The 21,781-nt window shown below is 39.3% G+C and overlaps 1 protein-coding gene across 1 annotated transcript in view; it reads right to left on the bottom strand.

The window, feature by feature from the left end:
* Positions 1 to 450: 450 nt before the first annotated feature.
* The window catches only part of LOC131320826 (uncharacterized), a 138,141-nt gene continuing 116,810 nt past the window's right edge, over positions 451 to 21,781 (bottom strand). The window contains exons 14-24 of the mRNA XM_058351702.1: positions 21,195 to 21,608; positions 10,223 to 10,603; positions 6,154 to 6,210; positions 4,199 to 4,366; positions 4,008 to 4,094; positions 2,841 to 2,975; positions 2,582 to 2,692; positions 2,049 to 2,137; positions 1,850 to 1,955; positions 1,318 to 1,404; positions 451 to 1,212 (exon numbers count right to left, since the gene is read on the bottom strand). Coding sequence (XP_058207685.1) covers positions 763 to 1,212; positions 1,318 to 1,404; positions 1,850 to 1,955; positions 2,049 to 2,137; positions 2,582 to 2,692; positions 2,841 to 2,975; positions 4,008 to 4,094; positions 4,199 to 4,366; positions 6,154 to 6,210; positions 10,223 to 10,603; positions 21,195 to 21,608 — 2,085 coding nt within the window. The 3' untranslated portion in view covers positions 451 to 762. The remainder of the gene's footprint in view (positions 1,213 to 1,317; positions 1,405 to 1,849; positions 1,956 to 2,048; positions 2,138 to 2,581; positions 2,693 to 2,840; positions 2,976 to 4,007; positions 4,095 to 4,198; positions 4,367 to 6,153; positions 6,211 to 10,222; positions 10,604 to 21,194; positions 21,609 to 21,781) is intronic.

The raw sequence follows: 21,781 nt of genomic DNA on the forward strand, positions 1-21,781 counted from the left end.
TAACCGCCCACTTGGAAAGGCGCTCCAGGAATATCACCCAACGGTCCAAATCGTCTTAATCAAAAACAGTCCATGGCGTTGACTGCCAAATATTAACAGAATTTTGCACTCAAGTCCGCACGCATTCACATTCATACACACTTTAAATGACCCCAATTGTATCTTCATCACTCGACCCTGCGTGCTCCGGATCATACTTAATCTTTTTTTTTTGGTGAAATATTTTAGCATTCCAAGATTGACTCAGTGAAAATCGACATATTTTCATGCACGAAATGTAGCTGGAACGTACCGATGTACATAAATCCTACCACATAATCAGGACTGACTCATAAGTTTTAGAAGCCGAAGCTAACTTCTTGAATGAGACTGTCATTTTCCATACAAAAGTTGGTCTACAAAGAGTTTCATAAAAAAACCATTACAAAAGATTTACCATTACAAATATAAGCATATAGTTATTCTAAAAAAAAATACAACCATTACAATATCTCAAAATTGGGACTTGAAATGACACATCTTTGAGCAAACCCAGTTCAAGTTTCTCTGTTTGCATTACCAATGCTTCTCAGCCTTCGGTACAACCCTGCCTCCGACGACTCACAATTACTCCAAACAGAACACTCCTACTAAAAGAACACTACAACCTAAATCCCACAACACATTAATTACATTTTTATGCCAACTGAGATGATAGAATGAGAGAGCCCCCTTTTGCATATTTATTTGTACACTTATTTGCAGAGAGGTCCAATCACCCACTCAGATGATAGAATCAGGGCATGAGTTATTCCTTCGTCGGCCAAACTCAAGAAGGCCATCAAATGTACGGTCCCACACTCCAATATCGGCACGCACATCAAAAGCGTCACACACTCCAATAAAGAGCGATTCCATGTCAGGACTGAAAGACATGCCAGATATCTTGCCAAAGAAATCGATCTCTTGTTCCTTCTCATACCCACTTTTGGCATCGAAAACATGGACGAAATCGTCAGGCTCTGCCATTGCCATGAAATGACCATCGGATGAGTAGCGAATCGATCGGATGGCTCCGAGATTCCCCTTCAAAGCCGTCACTGACTTGGATAGGTTTCGGGCATCCCAAATTCGGCAGGTTTTGTCCTGATTCCCGGTAGCAAAGGTGAGGCCATCAGGGTGCCATGCTGATGCAGATGAGAAGTCCAAGTGACCAACCAAAGACGCGACCATCTGCAAAAGTATAAAAATTCAAATTATACCAACTTTTCAGGCTACACTGCTTACTAAAAATACTTCAGAAGAGGGAGAGGGTGAAAGCAATAACAGACAAATTACCTTCCCAGTTCCGGAGTCGACCAACATACCCTCTGGGTTATTTCCAACAATTATACGAAGTTTACCATCAGGACTCAAGGAAGTGTGCTGCAATAAAAATAAATAAATAAAACATTGCAAATTCCAAACTACCACTTCAATGCGGACTTATTACCATTATCAACAGAAATGAAGCAAGATACAAGCAGCTGCCTAGTAATGCCAGGATTCCCACTCCCACACCAGAAGAGAAATAAAAAGTGATGGTTCGAGTGTTATTTTAGATACACCTTTAGCTGCAAAACCTTAAACATAAAATCACGTATTTAGACACTAAATTCTCCTCTTACATCTTCAACTTAGCCCCATAGGAAGACTTATCTTAGGGATAATCACATGACAATATTTGCAAATAGCAGTTCAGATGGTCCTAATTCAAACATAAATCACTACGATCAAGTGATGGAAAATACTGCCACCAAAAAGATGGGAACTTTTTAACCTGTCTAAACTCTACCAAGAGAAGAGCAGGAGAGAGGGAGAGGGGGCTTACATTCACTGGCCAAGGAAAGCTGAAATGTTTAGATAGCTGAAATTTTTCCATATCAAAGTCTCTAACTCCACAATCATTGTTGGCAACTGTGAAATGAACTGCACCACTGTTGGGCAAGGGGGGAGTACCATAATTCCATAAGATTCAAGCTCAGTAAGTGAATAGATCCCAACACCAACACAAGGGCAAACGAGAATACCTCTGAGAGTTGTAGATCTCTACTACATTAGTAAGTGCGTTAACGTCTGTTGTCCTCGTGCAGAAGCAAACTCCAGGTCTATCTAAATTCTGTGGCAAAAAAGAAGTGATTCGTCGTCAATGCCCGTATTCAGATTAACACAAAACACAAAGCAAAAGAAGACAACTACTAAAAAAGGTATAACACCAAAGCATTCTTCCATCTCGATATACATTTCCCTACACCACTCTGAAAAAGATCCATCGTCTAAGAAACATGGTAGTTACTTTCACGATACTTCATACAGTTCACAGGTTTTTACAGCAAATACTTATCAGGGCTGCGAGCAAGCGAGTTCAAAGTACGAAAAACAAAACAGTAAAGCAGAAAATCTAGAAGTGAAGTTGAAAATAAAAAATTCTCATACACACACGGAAACCAAACTTCTGTCTTGGACATCAAAAGTGGGAATGCAAGCAACAAACCAAGGCTAACTAATTTCTGAACTCTCACACTTTCAGTAAATGTCACACAAGTAAACTCAACTAAGTTACCTTGCAAATGAGTTCTCCCTGAAACCCCCCAGCAACAAGTAACCTATCATTTACTGCAAGTGTGCTAACTTCAGTCCGGGTAAATCCTTCCAGTAGACTTCCTGGATGTTTCTATATGGAGCAAAGACATCGAATGAATTCGTAGAAGACCAAAAATACAGAAATACAAGTTTTTCTCGTTTTAAGACACGCACACAACACAGAGAGATCAAGATAGAAACGGGAAGCAAGCCAAAATAGAGGGAATCATGAGAATCACCTCACATGGAGCGACATGACCAGAAACATTAAGAACCTCAGTCTTGTTACAAGTTAATGCTGACCAATGAGTAACAGAAAAATGTGACATAAAGTAAACATCATGCTTTGATGTTGCCCAAACCAAGTTCCTCAACTGCAACACCAAGCACAAAATTTCTGTCAGTCAACTATGCTACAAATCAAAGAAGTAGCTAACTCTAGAAAATTAAAAAATAGTCTCATATAGTTAATGGCGTTATGCCATAAACTTACAATATCATTTAACCTAAGTCCATCACCTACACGATTTAAGGGTTTGGGTATGTCATATGCAGCACATAATATCAATAAACAAGAATGACATAGTTAGTGTAAGAACAAGCACTACTGACATGTAAGGGAAACTCTTATCTTGAAATGTCCAAAACAATGCAATACAATTTACAGATCGATATGGTCATTCGTGTATACGGTATTAATAAATTTCTAAAGTTATGGGCTTCTCAATCCCATTGATCAGCCTCTCTCACCTTTTATGAAACTAAGGTCTTAGCATTTGTGGTATAATTCGGTCGTATCTTTCTCCGAATTGTACTAATCACTCTCTTCTACGATTGGAGTACACAGTTTGACTGTAAACCAACATTCATCCCATATCTCTCACAACTTCTACAAAGCCGGCATATGATTGGTGGTATGCGCCTATGTGGCACATATACATCACTTTCCAGGGCATTGCGATAGCATTCAACTAGTTTTTACATTTCATGCTTACTTCTCCAAGAAACTAAAATGTCATTCAGCACTTACATCCTCGATGTCCGGGGCTTCAGATTTGGATCTCTAAATCAACATAGAGGTTAACCAGAAAAAGGAAACGTAAGGGTAGATACCCCTAAACACAAGGGATATGGGGGCAGGTATTGGTTTGCACAGAAACCAATTCAAAAAAAGCGGACAACCAAAGGTTTGGCACATTGCGCAAATTGCACCTAAAGCTAGGGATCTATTCGTCATTTAAATACCATTGCAGGTCGCATTCCAAATGTGATGAACGTTTTGCAACTCTAAAATAGAAGAATAGTTTGTAAAAGTAATATGGAGCCTTATAGTCGGAGAGAAAATAATCTAATACAATCAAATACTGTAGCTGAGACCAAAACTGAAAAAGAGAATGTCATCCAACCTGGAGATGAGGTATCGTTGATTTCACAGATCTTGAATTACGTCTGAACTCATAATACATAGCCCCTTTCATTGTGACATTGCAATCCTATTCACAACAGAAACATGAGGCGTTAATGAGTTTACATCGTCATGGCAACAGAACATTAAAAGCATCGCAACAGCAGCTGAGAAAAGGACCAATGGGCTTACTTTCTTTGACCCCTTGCCAGATTGAGGGATGTCCTCATAATTCTTGTACTGTTCTAGCCTAGTTTGCCTATACTTTTCCCTTGTGATATTAAGCCTCTCCCAAGGAATTCCTTGGATATCTTTGCCTTTCCTAGCTTGAGCAGCAGAAGTGTCTGCCATTTTGTTGTTCTAAACAGTACCCAAAAAAATTAGTCATTCTCATATCCAAAGCTTGACTGAAAATACATGTTAACATTACTCCAAACAGAAGCACCAGTAAAGAGGAAATAACGAACACTAGGTGGTAAAATTTGCAGTTGTCAAGTATATAAAAACTAGTTCTAGAGGTCAACAGTCATCCAAAGCTACCGAGTTCCAATGCCTAAAGGCATGGCACAACGCGATTTGAACAGAATTAAAATGAATTATGAAACTATTGACCACCCCCGCCAATGAAGCTGATTTATACGGGAAGATTTTTTCTTAAAATAGGTACAAACAAAGTTCTTCCTGTATCTGTGAACAAAGTATAAACCTATTCATGTAACACGGAGGGGTAGCTTAGTTTCATGTAACACTTCTAGAGATCACCGTATCGGAGTGAGAAACTTCGGAGACACATGACACGACGGGGACACTTTGCAAGACCCTAAATCGTATGAACACAGTATGAACGTGCTTATGTTACCTAGAAGCAAAGCTAAAGGGAGGAGTAGGGATCACGGCTAGAAACTTGGTCTAAGATCATATACTAACAATAAAAATTGGAGTATCCACTTTTTAAGCAAATTTCTTTTTCTGATGAAAGCCCCTGACAAACATATGTATTAGCTATAATGGTAGTGGTTACAATTAAAGATTTAAGCAAATTCATTAGACCGTAAAAAAAGATCAAAACAAAGCCTATGGTGCTCTCACGTGTAAGGATTTCGTAAGGGTAAACCTACATATTGAAAAAGGGTTTGAGTCTGGGAAGAATAAATTTTTCAAACGCTCAAACACAAATCAGCAACCCCACCACAGCTTTTCTCCGAAAAAAAAATAAAAAATTGAGAACCTTTGTTGCTTGTAGAGAGAGAGCAGCGTTGGATAAGTGTGTGAGAGAGATGACTTTCATTCTTTCTATCAAAATACTCCTATATTTCTAGCCCTAGGACTCTTTGGTCACCGCCGTAGGATTTATGGGATAACTTTAAACCATCGGATTTATGTAGACATAAGTTTCAAAAACCGTCCTAGCATATTATATAAAGTTTGCCCGTGCCTTCAAGCACGTCGCAACGTGAGATCTAATTAGTGATAATTGTGCAATTAATATTGTTTGAGAGAGAGAATGAGTGCCATAGGATTTATGGAGCAAATAAATGGTTATGATTTACAGAGAGATAAGATTTAAAAACCGTTCTCCCTTATTATGTAGATATAAATAGTTATCCCAACAAAATGCAACCATTACAATATCTTAAAATTCATCCTTTGAAAATTAATCTTCTCAATTCCATTCCATTGTCTAATCCATTCTATCGAACCAAACCTATCCTAATGGGTTAAGGCTTATGGGAGTTGATAATCAGTGTATTTCACCGTTGGGCCTATTTTGTGTAAAGAACACTTAGAGCAATTTTTTGAGGGGGGCATATATACATGCATATATATAGGGGTCCTAGAATTTTTCGGACACTCATTTTTAGCCTTTTTTTGGGGCCCGAAGCGCATGCTTCTCTCGTCTATCCTCTAAGCCGGCCTTGGGAGTTTCTAAATCTTCATCAAGTTCTTCACCATTAGGGTCACTTTCTTTGCCACTTGTGCTACATTCCTAATCCCCACTTGTGCTACATTCCTAATCCAAAGAAACCGAAAAACTTAGAAACTAAAACAAAGATTAAAAATTTTGAAGCATCAGTTGAATAATTTCTGATAAATATTCAGAGACAATTGTTTATTAAGTGACACAAGAACAATTTAAAAATCCTAACCTCCAAAATCTCTGAATCTTCATCGAGATCTATTTCCTCCAACACTGGGAATGCATCCTGCAGCAACATTGATGTTATCTTTCTTATCGTCAGTAAATAATTGAATCATTTATGATAATTGGAATTAACATTTCTGACGACTATTGAGGCATATATGTTCATCTAATAGGATCCAGGAGCTAGTAGCGAATTAAAGATTCACTTCACCATTTGTCAACAGATTACAAGATAATGGATATATATTGTACCCCACGATAAAGCCATTCGCTATATTATATGGTCACGGACAAATACAAAACCCATAGGAGAAAAAATAACCTCGTGGAGTTATTATAAGCACGAAATTGTAATTGTCAGACTATTAAATTGTTAACCACCAACTCATCTAAAAGCTTGAGCTATTAAAGAGATGGACAACTTTTATTATTTATACCTTCAACACGCCCCCTCACGTGCAGGAACGAAACCAGAATTTTGCAAATGCAAGGCTGAACTATGAACAATGAGATTTTGAAATTTTTAGGTTCGGAAATCTAATAGTTTGTTTGGTTGAGGTTTTTTGGGTGGTTTTTCGGGTAGTAAGTGGAAAGAGATAAAAAGAGGTATGAGATTAATAATTGAAAGAAAAACTTATGAGAGATCGTGGTATAGAGAGAGAAATTGGGTTTTGGGCCCCAAAATGAGCACATTTTTAGAGGATTGAAATGTCTAAGTAACACACAACATAAAATACAATATATAGGTGTTGTTGACAAACATAACTAAAAAAACTAATATTAATATAAAATAAAATGAAATGAAACAACGCGGGGGCCGTGGCCCCCATACGCCCCAAGCTAGCTCCGTCTCTGCTCACATGTAGCCAGACTCTCCTTCATGCGCGGGCTGAACACGTGTAAATATTTTAATATTAAGTAGCGATGAGATTCGAACATAGGATTTATTATCTGTTCTGATATCATATGAAATTGTTAACCACCAACTCATCTAAAAGCTTAAGCTGTTAAAGAGAGGGACAACTTTTATTATTTATGCCTTTAACACAGACTGTTCTCCACATCTCTCATAAACCCAATTTGTGTGTTAGAGAGAGCTTTAATTAAGTTTTTTATGGCATTCGTTATCTTACCTGCTTGTATATTTTTAGAGCGGTCGCAGGAAGTGGGCATCATGCAAACCACTCCATGGGGCTAGGCACTCCAGGCCCAACAATCCCTCTGTCGGGATAACGCCCTCGCGATTCGAACCCATGACTTTCAAGCTCTAATACCATTCATGGGACTATTTCGCCGCCACATTTCTCCTACAACTTGTAGACACCCTATTTTAGACTGTCCAGATTAGTTTACTTACGATCTTTGATTCTCCGATGATGATTGAGGTCAAGAACATTCGAGATTGTTGATGTGTTTGAGTTTTGAGTGTTTCGAGCCTCTTTCAAATCCCTTTTCAAATCCTTCAAGCTAGAACCAAACGGCATCAGCAAATCCTACTGGCTTACACTAGTACCGTGCTGGCGTGCGCTGGTAAACTGCCACGTGTCAGTCATCAACCGTTGATTTAGTTGACACTGGCGCACGCAGGTACAGAGATGGCGTACACCAGTCAAAATCGGTCAAATATTATTATTCAACCACGTGCGCCCGACCTTTGCGGCCACCCTAGTACACTGAACAGTCTCCTGATGATTGCAAAACTGCAAGGCCGTTCCCCCTTCTCTCCTACAACATCCATCACCTAGTCCCATGCACTTAGTGCATGGGAGGCTCCCTCTTTAACCCAATCAGCCTGATTACTACCCTTCTTTTCAGCCCCTTGGCCTATAAATACCCCCCTTGCATTTCATATGCAATGGGTTCACAAGAGTAACTCTCATTTAAGACTCCAAGTCTCTTTCTCTCTTCATTTCCCTTGCTTTCTTGCTCTTTATTCCTCTTTTACTTGAAAGAGTAAGCAAGAAGTCTTTCCATACTCCCTTCACACCCTTTCACTCATCATCCATCCCTCAACCTCAAGTTCAAAGCTCAAACCCATCCGTCAAACTCAAAACCAAAGGTATATCACCTTTCGTAACTTTCTGTTCTGACCCCTAAGGGGGCTGATAGAGTCAAGACTGGTAATCTATACCAGTCCTGGTCCTAAAGCTGGCAAGGTTTCAAAGATCGTGCTGGGCTATCAGTGGCTCACGCCAGAACCATTGAGCCGTACGCCAGTCATGGCAGTATGTGCAGTACTGGTATGGGGATCACTGATTAGCTATTTTATGCCTTCTCTCTATTTTCATCACCCTACTGCATGCTAAAACCAATTTATTGCTCTTTGTGTTTTAGTACTGTGTATTTGTTTATTAATTTCTTCTGCTTTAGAAGGTCTCTGGGATCTTTCTGGTCATGTTCCAGATCCCAGATGATGCAAAGCCAAGCATTGGATAGAAGATATAACTGGCATACGGTCTCTGATGACCGGCGTACGACGGTTTTGTTGAAGTCTAGCGGATGGCCCTTGCATGGCAGTTAGGCCTTGACCTTTACTTTGGTCCTTACATTGTTTATGGGGTGTTCTTTTTATTCTTATGGCCCAATGCCATTTCTATTGCCTGTAACTGTATATATCTTGCCTTATAGACTGCATGGTTTGTCCTGGGTGTGCACTGGTCCTTTCTAGAGCCCAGAGGTTTGAGAATGGAAGCTATGAGTTTAGACCTACCGGCGCACACCAGTCTTGGTGTGACATAGGCAAGCCATCACTGCATGCAGTGGCTTCGCCAGTGCATATAGATTTCTTCTTGCGTGCATCATTTCAGAGCAGTGTGTTCCAATTTGTCTAAAAAGCTCACAGGTGCTTGTTCTCAATCTATATTTATCATTCATTGCTCCAATAAAGCATGCCATGTTATCATTTTGTCACATAAATGCAACGTGTTATAGTTTTAATCTCCTTTTTAACTGTTCTCCCATCCTAACTGGTTAAAAAAATTATTAATGAGAGAAAAATGTAAATATTTTACAAAATGCCTGAGTAGAGATCGATCTCCGGATTGAGTAAGAGGGGTGCCGTAAATCTCTTCCCCTCTCGTAACTTGGCTCCCGAACCTCAGATATCGAAGGTGACAACAATCCGATCTATGCCTTACTTTTCAAAATCAAACAACGTAACAAATGTTTCAAGTTCGGTTCCTTGGATGTTTCACCGCAAAACCCGAGAATCGAAGCGTTTCGCCGCGCTTTTTCAAAAAATGGCGCACCCGATTTTATACATGAAAACTAGATTTTTGGGGCGTGTGCCTACACAACTAATTGGTGTTAAGGAGGTTTTCAATTAAGTTTTTTTATGGCATTCGATATCATGCTTGAAAGTCTATTTTTAAAGTATTCCCAGAGAGTGACATTGTGTAACCAAATTCATGAGGGAACTCCGTGCCCATCAGCAAAAATCATTTCAGGTATGGGTGATAATTAAACAAGCAAAACAAGCGAATAGGTAGTTTATGGTTTTAAAACTTAACGAATTTCAAAAATATGTTCGAGCTTAGCTAAGTTATGAGACAAATCGATCTCAAACGAGTTTTAGTCAAGCCAAACACGAGCCGATCTCGAGTAGTTTAAATTTTTTTATACATAATTAGACAAAAGAAACAAGTACTAGCATGTTCAATCTTGCTTTGAAACCAAAATGACTTTCCAAAATATGTCAAGCTTGATTTGTTTATGTAATAAACGAATCTTGAACAACCTTTTAACGAACGAAAACGAAAGAAAACTCAAGTAGCTTGGTTTCTTTAGCGGTCCTGATTACCAGAAACTTTATTAATCCAGTTCAGAATTTTTGACATTTTGTTGGTTTAGCTAATACGTATGGTGGAATTGGTATGTGATAACCATAGGACTACTTTAATATTCCAGTTAAGTTTATTCGATAAACTAATTTGCCTATATTTGGGAATCTCAATTGCGGATCAAGTCTTAATTTTTTAATTGCAATGAAACTACTGGATTGTGCCCACTTTTATGTGCTTTCCATGACCATGATTAATTAATTAATAAAAAAGGGTAAAGAGCTTAATTTGTACCTTGTTGGAGAAGAAGAGTTGTGTTTCACAACATATGAAACTTTTGAGATTAGGCATGCCCCAAAACGACACTTTCTCTAACCGAGGGAACCGAATGGTATCATTGTTGTTGGTGGCTTCTTTCTGCTTCGGATTGGTTGAGATTATCACCTCCATCTTCCAACAATTCCATATGTCGAGTCTTTGCAGATTCTTTAACTGAGGAAACATATACAAGGGCAATACATACTCCAATTGGTCACAATCCTCAACTTTAATCTCCATAAGTTTGCAGAAGGATTTAGCTTCTTTTTCTTGTTCTGAAAGTGGTTGCTCGTCCCAAATCCTTGTTATCTTCGATAAATTCTTAAAATCCAAACTTTCCAGGACAGGAAAAGCAACCTGCAAAATTGTTTACACAATGTTCATTAGTGATTGGATAATTATGAGGTCCAATCAAGCTCTAAAACCCATCTCTAAGCATGTAAAAAATCACAAAGTGCAAACTGATAAAATCACAAAGTAGATAATTTTTCCATGAGATTAGTAAATACAGAAATACGATAGTTTAACATATTGGGTTGCACAAACTAATGAAATTGATAAGTTTGCCAAATGAATAATAATTAAGTAAAAAGGATAAAAGACCTTGATTTGTACCTTGTTGGAGAAGAAGAGTTGCGTTTCACTACATATGAAACTTTTGAGATTAGGCAAATCCCCAAGCTCCATGGACTTTAACTGAGGGAACCGAATGGAATATCATTGTTGTTGGTTGCTTCTTTCTCCTTTGGGTTGTTTGAGATTATTTAACCTATTCTACTATTTGGGGGTCCCATCATTGGGTCCAAAACGGGAGGCCTTAAGCGGTTGCCTTGTGGGCCTATGCCTAAGGCCGGCCCTATAATGAGGTCCAACCAAGCTCTAGCTAAAACCCATCTCTGCTCATAAGCAAAAAATTCGAGTCTCAAAAATTGGAGAGCTATGGAATACATATTGACTCAATCTAATCACCTTTCATCATTCTTCTAAATTCCAATTTTTGTAAGATCTCTTGGAATTGGATATTGAAACACACCGTGCCATATTTGTTGCACTTAATTTCCATTGACACTACGAAGTACTGTTTTAACGTATAAAATTAATCATTTATGAAATAAAAGCCGTATAAAATAATAATATTCTTACATTGCCCTTATTATTATCATATATGTATGTATGTATGTATCCTACCATATAAGGATTCAATCAAAAGTATTCAAACTTAAACATTAAATAAGTATAACTTACCTATTCCATACACAATAATTATATAATGCCAATGCCCAAAGCAAAGCAAATATCTGTTGGGTTTTTCCCAATGAAAATAGCCCAATAGAGTTTGGCCCAAGTTGATTTTAAGGGGGCCCAATTTGTATTTGGAGGAGTTATTTGAAAATGAATATTTTACACACTAGCTAAAAGAGGGCTTTATTGTGCTGGAAGTAAAAAAGGGGAAAAAGCAGAGAGAGAGACAGCCGAGACTAGAGAGAAAAAGAAAGGAAAAAACCTTAAGTGCTTGTGTGCGTGAAAAGCAGCACTGAGGTTGTTGTTCTACCAGAGAAAGGAGAAACGTGGGTGTGCTCCTGTGTGTGCTTAGTGTTCTCGGTGGTGAAGACAAGGATTTGGGGCAGCCTTGTTTGGTGAGTGCTCCTCTGCTCCTCTTTGATATTGTACATGGTCAGAGAGATTTGTGTGAACACATTGTGTGAGGGTGAGAGAGATAAAAATACCAAGAGCTTGCGAGTTAGAGTAGAGTATTTTGTATCTCATTGTGACTTATACAATATAGTGGAATTGTTATCTCTCCCGTAGACGTACCCGAATTTGGGGAACAACGTATATTGGTTGTTCTCTTTGCGCCTTGTTTATTGAGTGTTTAATTTTTTCGATTACGCTTCCGTTTGCATGTGGGATTGATTTAGGGGAATAATCCCAACAATATCACTACTACATAATCAAAGTTGCTCTAAAGTGACCATATTCTTTGTTGTTTCGTCTCTCCTTGCCTTAAGCAACAATGGCTACACCTCAACCAATTCTCTCTCTCCTGCTGGTGCTAATTCCTTCCATTCTGTTTCTTCTCCGTCTGTCCAGTGGTCAATCACTCAAGAGCTGCAGCTTTGATCGGATTTATCAACTCGGGGACTCTTTATCTGATACCGGAAACTTGATACGGGAAATTCCAATTGGAACTGCCTCGCCATATGTTAGACTTCCCTATGGTGCAGCTTTCTTTGAGAAAACCACCGGTCTGTCACGCCCTCGATTTTCAACATAAATAAAGATAGCTTTTCATAAATAAAACCCCTCACATTATCTTACATAATACCCCAAAAGAGTTCACCAAGTCCTAATCATTAAATTACAGATCCAACTCCAAGAGTTTGAATATATTACATCATAAAATAAAAAAATAAAAATAAAATTTAGGTTCCATTACATTCCCAAAATGCGTTTTATCAAAATGTCCATAGGTCTCTTTTACCACCTCTTTCGAGAATATCACTTGAATGCATGCACTTCGCTCTACGTTACTGCTCCGGGTTCATACCTGAAAAATGATAGGTTGAGCTACACTAGCCCAGCAGAGAAATCTACACAACCATTATATGCAAATGGGATGACGGGTAGAATGAATAACGGAGACAAGGTAAGGTATCTCAAAGTAGAAACAAAACATGATTAGTGATTGTCCCAATATCGACGACATAAATGAAGTACCGTGACTATCCATCAAGACTATAGGCTAACCACAACACCCTATTCCGAATACTCTATCCGCCCTTCGACTTCACTTTAGTCATAACGTCACACGTTTAAAGAAAAGAACCTGTTGATACATGACTCTATGGTGTTGTTTCGACAATCAATCATTTCTCTCATACATTCATCAAACAAACCCTTACGTTTACTCACATACATCACTCTTGCAATCCCACATCACACGTCATAAGCCAGTGCTCTTTCCGGGCTGTTTATGGAGCCCCGCTACTCTTTACAAATACCTTCCTCACTAAAGGAACTAAATCACATCACGTAGTATAAGTCACCGCACCACAATTCCTCCAACACACCTCACAACTCAACCATTCATCTCAATCACATATAATGAATTCACAACAAAGACTTACTCACAAAGATGTGGTACGAACAACTTCATCTCAATCAAATCGCGATCATCACGTTATTAGTTTCTTATCACCATACAAGCACTCACATATCAAAAGATATTCTCTCACAACGATTCATAGATTTTCACCTTGCAACTCGTAAAATCGTATAAGTTACGCAAGAGGTATGCCACATATCAAACACAAAGAAATGTCTCGCGTGTCCACGCCTAGCGTTGTTTAACTCAAAAGAGTGTTCTACGTGTTCGTTTTTCACATCGTATGTCAACACATATAACCTTCGCCCACCTATATTCCTTATATCCTCTAAACCCTCGTTTCGGTGTCAAGCGACTCATACGGAACCCAATGACCACTACCAAGCGTTAAACATACCACTAGCCTCGTCAACTCATTCAACTAGTACTCAGGAGAACCTAAGAACACCCGTGCCTCACCCAAACGATTCTAAGGAAAAGGATTTTTGCAACATATACGAACATATCCATCTTATTTTGGCTACCAAATCTTATTCGTTAAGAATTAGGAGACGAGACCACCACCATTGGAAAGTAAATTTCCGGTACATGAATTTCGATATAAAATTTGCCCAAAACGGAGTTTGGATGAAAAAGTTATGCCCGTTCGAAGTTTTGCCAAAATGCTGAATTTTTCATTTCCTACCGGTAGGACACATTTTCCTACCGGTAGGAGACCACAATTTCACGAAAATGACTCTACTGGACAGCGTTTCTACCGGTAGGGCCAAAACTCCTACCGGTAGGACTTGGGTTTTCAGTGCACGATTTTCAGATTTCACCAGAACAATTCCAACAACAAAACCAATGATCTAGGGTGCGATTCAAACACCAAATCAACACATAAACATATAATAGTTGTGAGAAATCCCTACCTCGAAGTCGAAGAACGAAATCCAAGCCCAACCAAGCAAGCCCTAGCTCCGAAAACTCCGAATCATCCGAATACTCTTCTCCGAGCTCAAACCCACGAATTTCCAAGCTCTATAACACTTGAATGCGAGAACTTTGCGGCGGATTGAGGTGGGTTCGAGGTATTTTAGGGTGTTAGAGTGTGAGAATTTAAGAGAGAGAGAGAGAACGAGAAGAGCTGAGAGAGAGAGATCGGGAGGAGAGAGAGAGAGGGTTGGGGATTTTGATCACCTACACCCTCACACACACACACATATATACTAGGACACACACACCAACCACACCTGCACTCCCTCCACTTTTAATCCTATCACATTGACCCCAAATCAAATAAATTCAACAAATTTCACATTTACTCGACAGTCTAACATTAATAAACCTTTAAACGATTTTTTTGAAAATACGGGTCTCTACATCCTACCCTCCTTAAAGAAATTTCGTCCCGAAATTTGCATAGAATAGATGAAAGCACACCATCAATGGATTTCTTGTCCTAAGGGCCGTGTTCACCACACAACGCTTCGTATCCGCCACTTCCGTGTCCAAAATGCAAGAAAAGTAGAAAACTCTATAATGCCACAACTAACTAGCTTAGCTTTTTACTAAACAATTGCCAAGTTCCGATGTTCATACACGTCAAATCACGAAGTTGTCGTATTCATACAAATCATAGTCATGTTACCATCTAATTCCAGTCTCACAAACCATATCCATTCTCATTACTTCCGACTAACCAATTCTGGTTCCATGGACCGCGTCCAAACACAAAAGAGAATTTCATAACGTTGTAATTCAACAACCTTGTCAAGCAATACAAAATCAAAAAGTTCTAAGATTAACTCATCCATCCCAAGATTTACTAGATTCTTCGCGCACGTTTACAGGGAAATCAACTTTCATACATTTCTCTTTTCACCTCATTTCTTTACTCCCCGACTTACTCAAATTATTAAGACTCACACAAGTAGAACTCTAATAGTTCTTAATACTAATTCAAGACAAATTCCCTCAAAAGACAAATGCCGAGTAGTTGTTAAAGTGTCCAACACGATGAAGTCTAAACTAAACAATGATCATGAATTTCCAACTTATATTTTCCAAAGCCATGGTGAAGTGTTAGTTTTGATGAAAATTTTGCCCCCTCCTTGAAAACTCTTGTTCAAGTAGTTGCCAAACCATTGAAACATGCCCATGTGTGACAAAATTCTATAGAATTTGAAAGGAAATGTTCATTTCGGAACGACATTATCAACAATTAATTACGAACAGCTCACTTGGTCATTTGAAAATAATGACAATTTTGTCAACATGGAAATGGACTATGATGTAGCCGACTCCGAGTCTATACCGTTATCATTTTTTGAAACCGTTATCATTTTTGAAAATGAACTATGCAAAGATTCAACTTTCACCAAGCATTATCCCTTTCAGAAAATTTTTGAGTTCAAAATGTGTACATCCGTAAGTGTAACAACTTTCTAAACCAAGACCCACCACTCCACACATTTCACTATATTTACGCGGCGCTCCAAGTAAAGAATTCAATTCATGTTCGGCATATGTCTACAACATCCTTGTAGTCTTACTTATTCAATATCTCACGAAGGATTAATTAGACTATTGAAAATCTGAATAAGACCATAATCTATAAAGTGAAAGGCATGCAAAGAAATCATCAAATCATAAGGTATAACAAAATAAGGAGTTAAGATTAGAGATTTCAATCATCACATAATGTTACATCTAACTACGAGATTTGGGTCACCCCATTCAAACACTTCCTATCGATCATCTATTTAACACGTAGCAAGTACCTATACGCACATCATCATCTATCCAGTATCGTGTTCCAAAAGCAAATTCCACACGCTAAGATTACATTACAAGTCAAGCATGTAGATTAAAACTAAACAGCAACCAATTTCATACACAATTACCATAATAGACTAACCAGTTGCAAACCCACCGTACGAATTAATGGTTTACACATCATCGAACACATCTACGCATCAACGGGCTCACACAGTACCCAATACAACCACGGGCTCACATAGTGCCCAATACAATGGGTTCACACAGTACCCAATATAGTACGGGCTCACATAGTACCCAACACACTACGGGCTCACATAGTGCCCTATATGACAACAGGCTCACATAGTGCCCAAAATACCACAGGCTCACACAGTGCCCAATATAGTACGGGCTCACATAGTACCCAGCACACTACGGGCTCACACAGTGCCCTATATGACAACAGGCTCACATAGTGCCCAAAATACCACAGGCTCACACAGTGCCCAATACCATCACGGGTTCACACAGTACCCAATACAACCACGGGCTCACTTAGTGCCCAAACTTCATAACTCGTGGCTCTAAGAAGCCCAATAGTAATTTAGTTCATTTCAATCCCACAAGACCTTGCACGATTTCTATTCATTTTATCAATTTTGAGTATTTTCATCCCATTAGTCTAGTTGTCACAACACTTAGATTTTATCAGACAAGTTCATAGAGACAACTCTGCAATGCTATCCAACACTAGAATAGACCATACACTTCATAATAACAATCATTTGGCAATTAAGCACTTTGTATACGCATAAGTAATCTCAACATAACATATAAATTCACGTTACCTTGCAACGCGGTATGAGACGCATGACCCGACCCCGTGGGTCTTTGTACGCTCCCTCTGCTTGTCGATTGTGGACAATCTACCGCTAAGTGCCCCGGATGACGACATCGATAGCAAACCCGAGGTGGTCTCTGACCATGATATTCCTTCTCCTGAGGACAGTCTACTGCACGATGGCCCGACTGGCGGCACCGATAACACACAATTGTTGATCCCGACGGAACTCCTGACGTTCTGGAAAGATTAGGTGGTTCTGAACTATGTTGGCTCGAGGTGGACCAAAATTGATCTCTTTGTCTCTTCCTGCCTTGGCTCCCAGATGTTTCTATAGATATGTTCTTGCTAATGGTTTGTTTCCTCGACTCCCGCACTTTCGCCTCCTCTGGTATTTCCTCCGTATACTCAATACTTCTAGCACACTCGATAATGTCAGAAAACCTTTCAATTCGTTGACCTACCACAAACTTCTTGATAGACAGACATAACCCTTTCTCAAAACGCCTACATTTCCTACCATCGGTTGCAACTAACTCTGGCGCAAAACGGGACAAGGTTTGGAACCTAGTGGCATATTCTGAAACGGTCATGTCACCTTGATCTAACCTCTCGAATTGGTTTCTAAGCTGTTCGCAATACGACTCTGGAAAATATTGGTTTCAAAAAGTGTCTCAAATTCAGCCCAAGTCAAACTTTCCTCAACCGGCTCAATTTCCTGATTTGCAACTCCAGCCGCCCTCCTAGCGTCTCTCCTTACTCCTAAAACAGATTCCCACCACTTGTTCGCCTCACCGGTAAGTTGACAAGCTACTATACTCACCCATAGGTCGTCCTCCGTAATCTTAAGGGCATTGAAGATCTTACGAATTTGTGAAAGCCAATGGTCGGCCACAAGGGGGTCGCTACTCTCCCCATCAAACTGAGGTGGATTTCTACGGCTAAACTCTCTCATGGCTACTATGGCCCGACTGTCCGCGTTATCCCTAGGAGGTGGTTGCAAAAGATTAGCTGCCGCAAGTGCCGCTACAATATCCCTAGCAAGCTGATTCTGTCCTGCTCCCATTCTCGGATTCCCAATCCTACCCCGCCTATTCTCAGGTCTTGGAGGCATCTCACTACAAAGAAACAATGAAAAGATCATCAACAAAGGAATACACTGCGAATCTCCAACTCCACCAATCCCATCTAACAACTCTACGCCATTATACGGTAACATAAATGCAATGCCACATAGTTGGATACATATCAATCACTCAATAGCACATAAGTCATGTCACAATGCAATAATATTTTTTTTTGAACCCATGAGACTCAAAGTCTCCCCACGGTCTCGAGGTATTCTAAACTTATGCTTTGATACCAAGTTGTCACGCCCTCGATTTTCAACATAAATAAAGATAGCTTTTCATAAATAAAACCCCTCACATTATCTTACATAATACCCCAAAAGAGTTCACCAAGTCCTAATCATTAAATTACAGATCCAACTCCAAGAGTTTGAATATATTACATCATAAAATAAAAAAATAAAAATAAAATTTAGGTTCCATTACATTCCCAAAATGCGTTTTATCAAAATGTCCATAGGTCTCTTTTACCACCTCTTTCGAGAATATCACTTGAATGCATGCACTTCGCTCTACGTTACTGCTCCGGGTTCATACCTGAAAAATGATAGGTTGAGCTACACTAGCCCAGCAGAGAAATCTACACAACCATTATATGCAAATGGGATGACGGGTAGAATGAATAACGGAGACAAGGTAAGGTATCTCAAAGTAGAAACAAAACATGATTAGTGATTGTCCCAATATCGACGACATAAATGAAGTACCGTGACTATCCATCAAGACTATAGGCTAACCACAACACCCTATTCCGAATACTCTATCCGCCCTTCGACTTCACTTTAGTCATAACGTCACACGTTTAAAGAAAAGAACCTGTTGATACATGACTCTATGGTGTTGTTTCGACAATCAATCATTTCTCTCATACATTCATCAAACAAACCCTTACGTTTACTCACATACATCACTCTTGCAATCCCACATCACACGTCATAAGCCAGTGCTCTTTCCGGGCTGTTTATGGAGCCCCGCTACTCTTTACAAATACCTTCCTCACTAAAGGAACTAAATCACATCACGTAGTATAAGTCACCGCACCACAATTCCTCCAACACACCTCACAACTCAACCATTCATCTCAATCACATATAATGAATTCACAACAAAGACTTACTCACAAAGATGTGGTACGAACAACTTCATCTCAATCAAATCGCGATCATCACGTTATTAGTTTCTTATCACCATACAAGCACTCACATATCAAAAGATATTCTCTCACAACGATTCATAGATTTTCACCTTGCAACTCGTAAAATCGTATAAGTTACGCAAGAGGTATGCCACATATCAAACACAAAGAAATGTCTCGCGTGTCCACGCCTAGCGTTGTTTAACTCAAAAGAGTGTTCTACGTGTTCGTTTTTCACATCGTATGTCAACACATATAACCTTCGCCCACCTATATTCCTTATATCCTCTAAACCCTCGTTTCGGTGTCAAGCGACTCATACGGAACCCAATGACCACTACCAAGCGTTAAACATACCACTAGCCTCGTCAACTCATTCAACTAGTACTCAGGAGAACCTAAGAACACCCGTGCCTCACCCAAACGATTCTAAGGAAAAGGATTTTTGCAACATATACGAACATATCCATCTTATTTTGGCTACCAAATCTTATTCGTTAAGAATTAGGAGACGAGACCACCACCATTGGAAAGTAAATTTCCGGTACATGAATTTCGATATAAAATTTGCCCAAAACGGAGTTTGGATGAAAAAGTTATGCCCGTTCGAAGTTTTGCCAAAATGCTGAATTTTTCATTTCCTACCGGTAGGACACATTTTCCTACCGGTAGGAGACCACAATTTCACGAAAATGACTCTACTGGACAGCGTTTCTACCGGTAGGGCCAAAACTCCTACCGGTAGGACTTGGGTTTTCAGTGCACGATTTTCAGATTTCACCAGAACAATTCCAACAACAAAACCAATGATCTAGGGTGCGATTCAAACACCAAATCAACACATAAACATATAATAGTTGTGAGAAATCCCTACCTCGAAGTCGAAGAACGAAATCCAAGCCCAACCAAGCAAGCCCTAGCTCCGAAAACTCCGAATCATCCGAATACTCTTCTCCGAGCTCAAACCCACGAATTTCCAAGCTCTATAACACTTGAATGCGAGAACTTTGCGGCGGATTGAGGTGGGTTCGAGGTATTTTAGGGTGTTAGAGTGTGAGAATTTAAGAGAGAGAGAGAGAACGAGAAGAGCTGAGAGAGAGAGATCGGGAGGAGAGAGAGAGAGGGTTGGGGATTTTGATCACCTACACCCTCACACACACACACATATATACTAGGACACACACACCAACCACACCTGCACTCCCTCCACTTTTAATCCTATCACATTGACCCCAAATCAAATAAATTCAACAAATTTCACATTTACTCGACAGTCTAACATTAATAAACCTTTAAACGATTTTTTTGAAAATACGGGTCTCTACACGGTCGCTGTTCCAATGGCCTGCTCATGAATGACTATTTTGGTAGGAACCCCGAACTGCTTGGCTTGTCGTTCTTATAATCCACCAAGCATTCACGCCCGTCGGTGAAAAAATATCATTGGACTAAAAGCTAGTTGGCAAATAGCCACCCACCTTAATAAGTGATTTATTGAGCATATGGGAGATGCTCTTAGCAATTTGTATAATCACCGCTCACAATTTCCCTGACGTTCAATTTTTTTAGTATGTCTTCCAAATAATACTTGTCGCCCCTTCCGTTTAGTAAAAATTAGATATGCAATGAATATCGATCAACAAGATTTTTTAATGCATACTCAGACAATAACTAGTTTAAAGTGATCACCGTTCGCAAGGGGACTATATAGTCCCCAGCAGACTGAAGAGAAATCTATTACTACACTAAAAAAAATTACTCAAAAGAAGCCATTTCACTTGAAAAGGAGAAAAACAATGGCGGAAGGGGCTCCGATGACATTAGAGAGTAAGGGCACTAAAAGAAGAAGAACAAAGCCTACTGGCCGGGAACCATTCATTACATCCGGGGTGTGGTCTCTATACAAGTGTGTGTAAGAGAGAGGATATCTAATGATAATTTTTAAAGCAAAAAAGCATAATATAAGAAGGATAATGATAAAGCAAATGTACCTTTCTGTTGAATAAAGGTAGTGCATGGATAGTAGAGTTGCCTTCAGTTGTGCGTGCCTTCCCCAATTTGGTACAGAAGCTTTCAAGGTTTGGTAGACTGGATAATTCCAAGGAACTCAATTTGCTAAAACATTCCTCATTTCTGAGTCCATCTTCATCTATCTCTCCCTCAAATTCAACTATTCCCTCCATGATTGGACAATCACTCACGCGTAGCACTTTCAGATTCTTTAACGGTGAATGCATTTTGGAAGGAAACACATGCATCAATTTCTCGCATTCGGAGACATCCAAATCCGTCAGTTGGCAGAAAAACCCTTGTTCTTCTAAGACTGCTATTGATTGCTTGTCCCAAATCTCAATTATTTTATGCATCTTTCGAATGCTCAATTTGTTCAACACGGGGAAAATAACCTAAAAAGTAGTTTAACGTAGGAATCATTAGGGACTAGTACTCCATGGAAAGGTTACTCGCCAAACATTATTGAGCAACTGTTACACTGCACAATGAATAAATTAGCTCTTTTTTTTTTTTTTTAAGGAAATCAGCGCATTGTTTGAGAAAACCTTTACACACAATTTCTTTG

The sequence above is a fragment of the Rhododendron vialii genome, chromosome 3a, assembly GCF_030253575.1.
Source record: "Rhododendron vialii isolate Sample 1 chromosome 3a, ASM3025357v1".
In the NCBI taxonomy this organism is placed as follows: domain Eukaryota; kingdom Viridiplantae; phylum Streptophyta; class Magnoliopsida; order Ericales; family Ericaceae; genus Rhododendron; species Rhododendron vialii.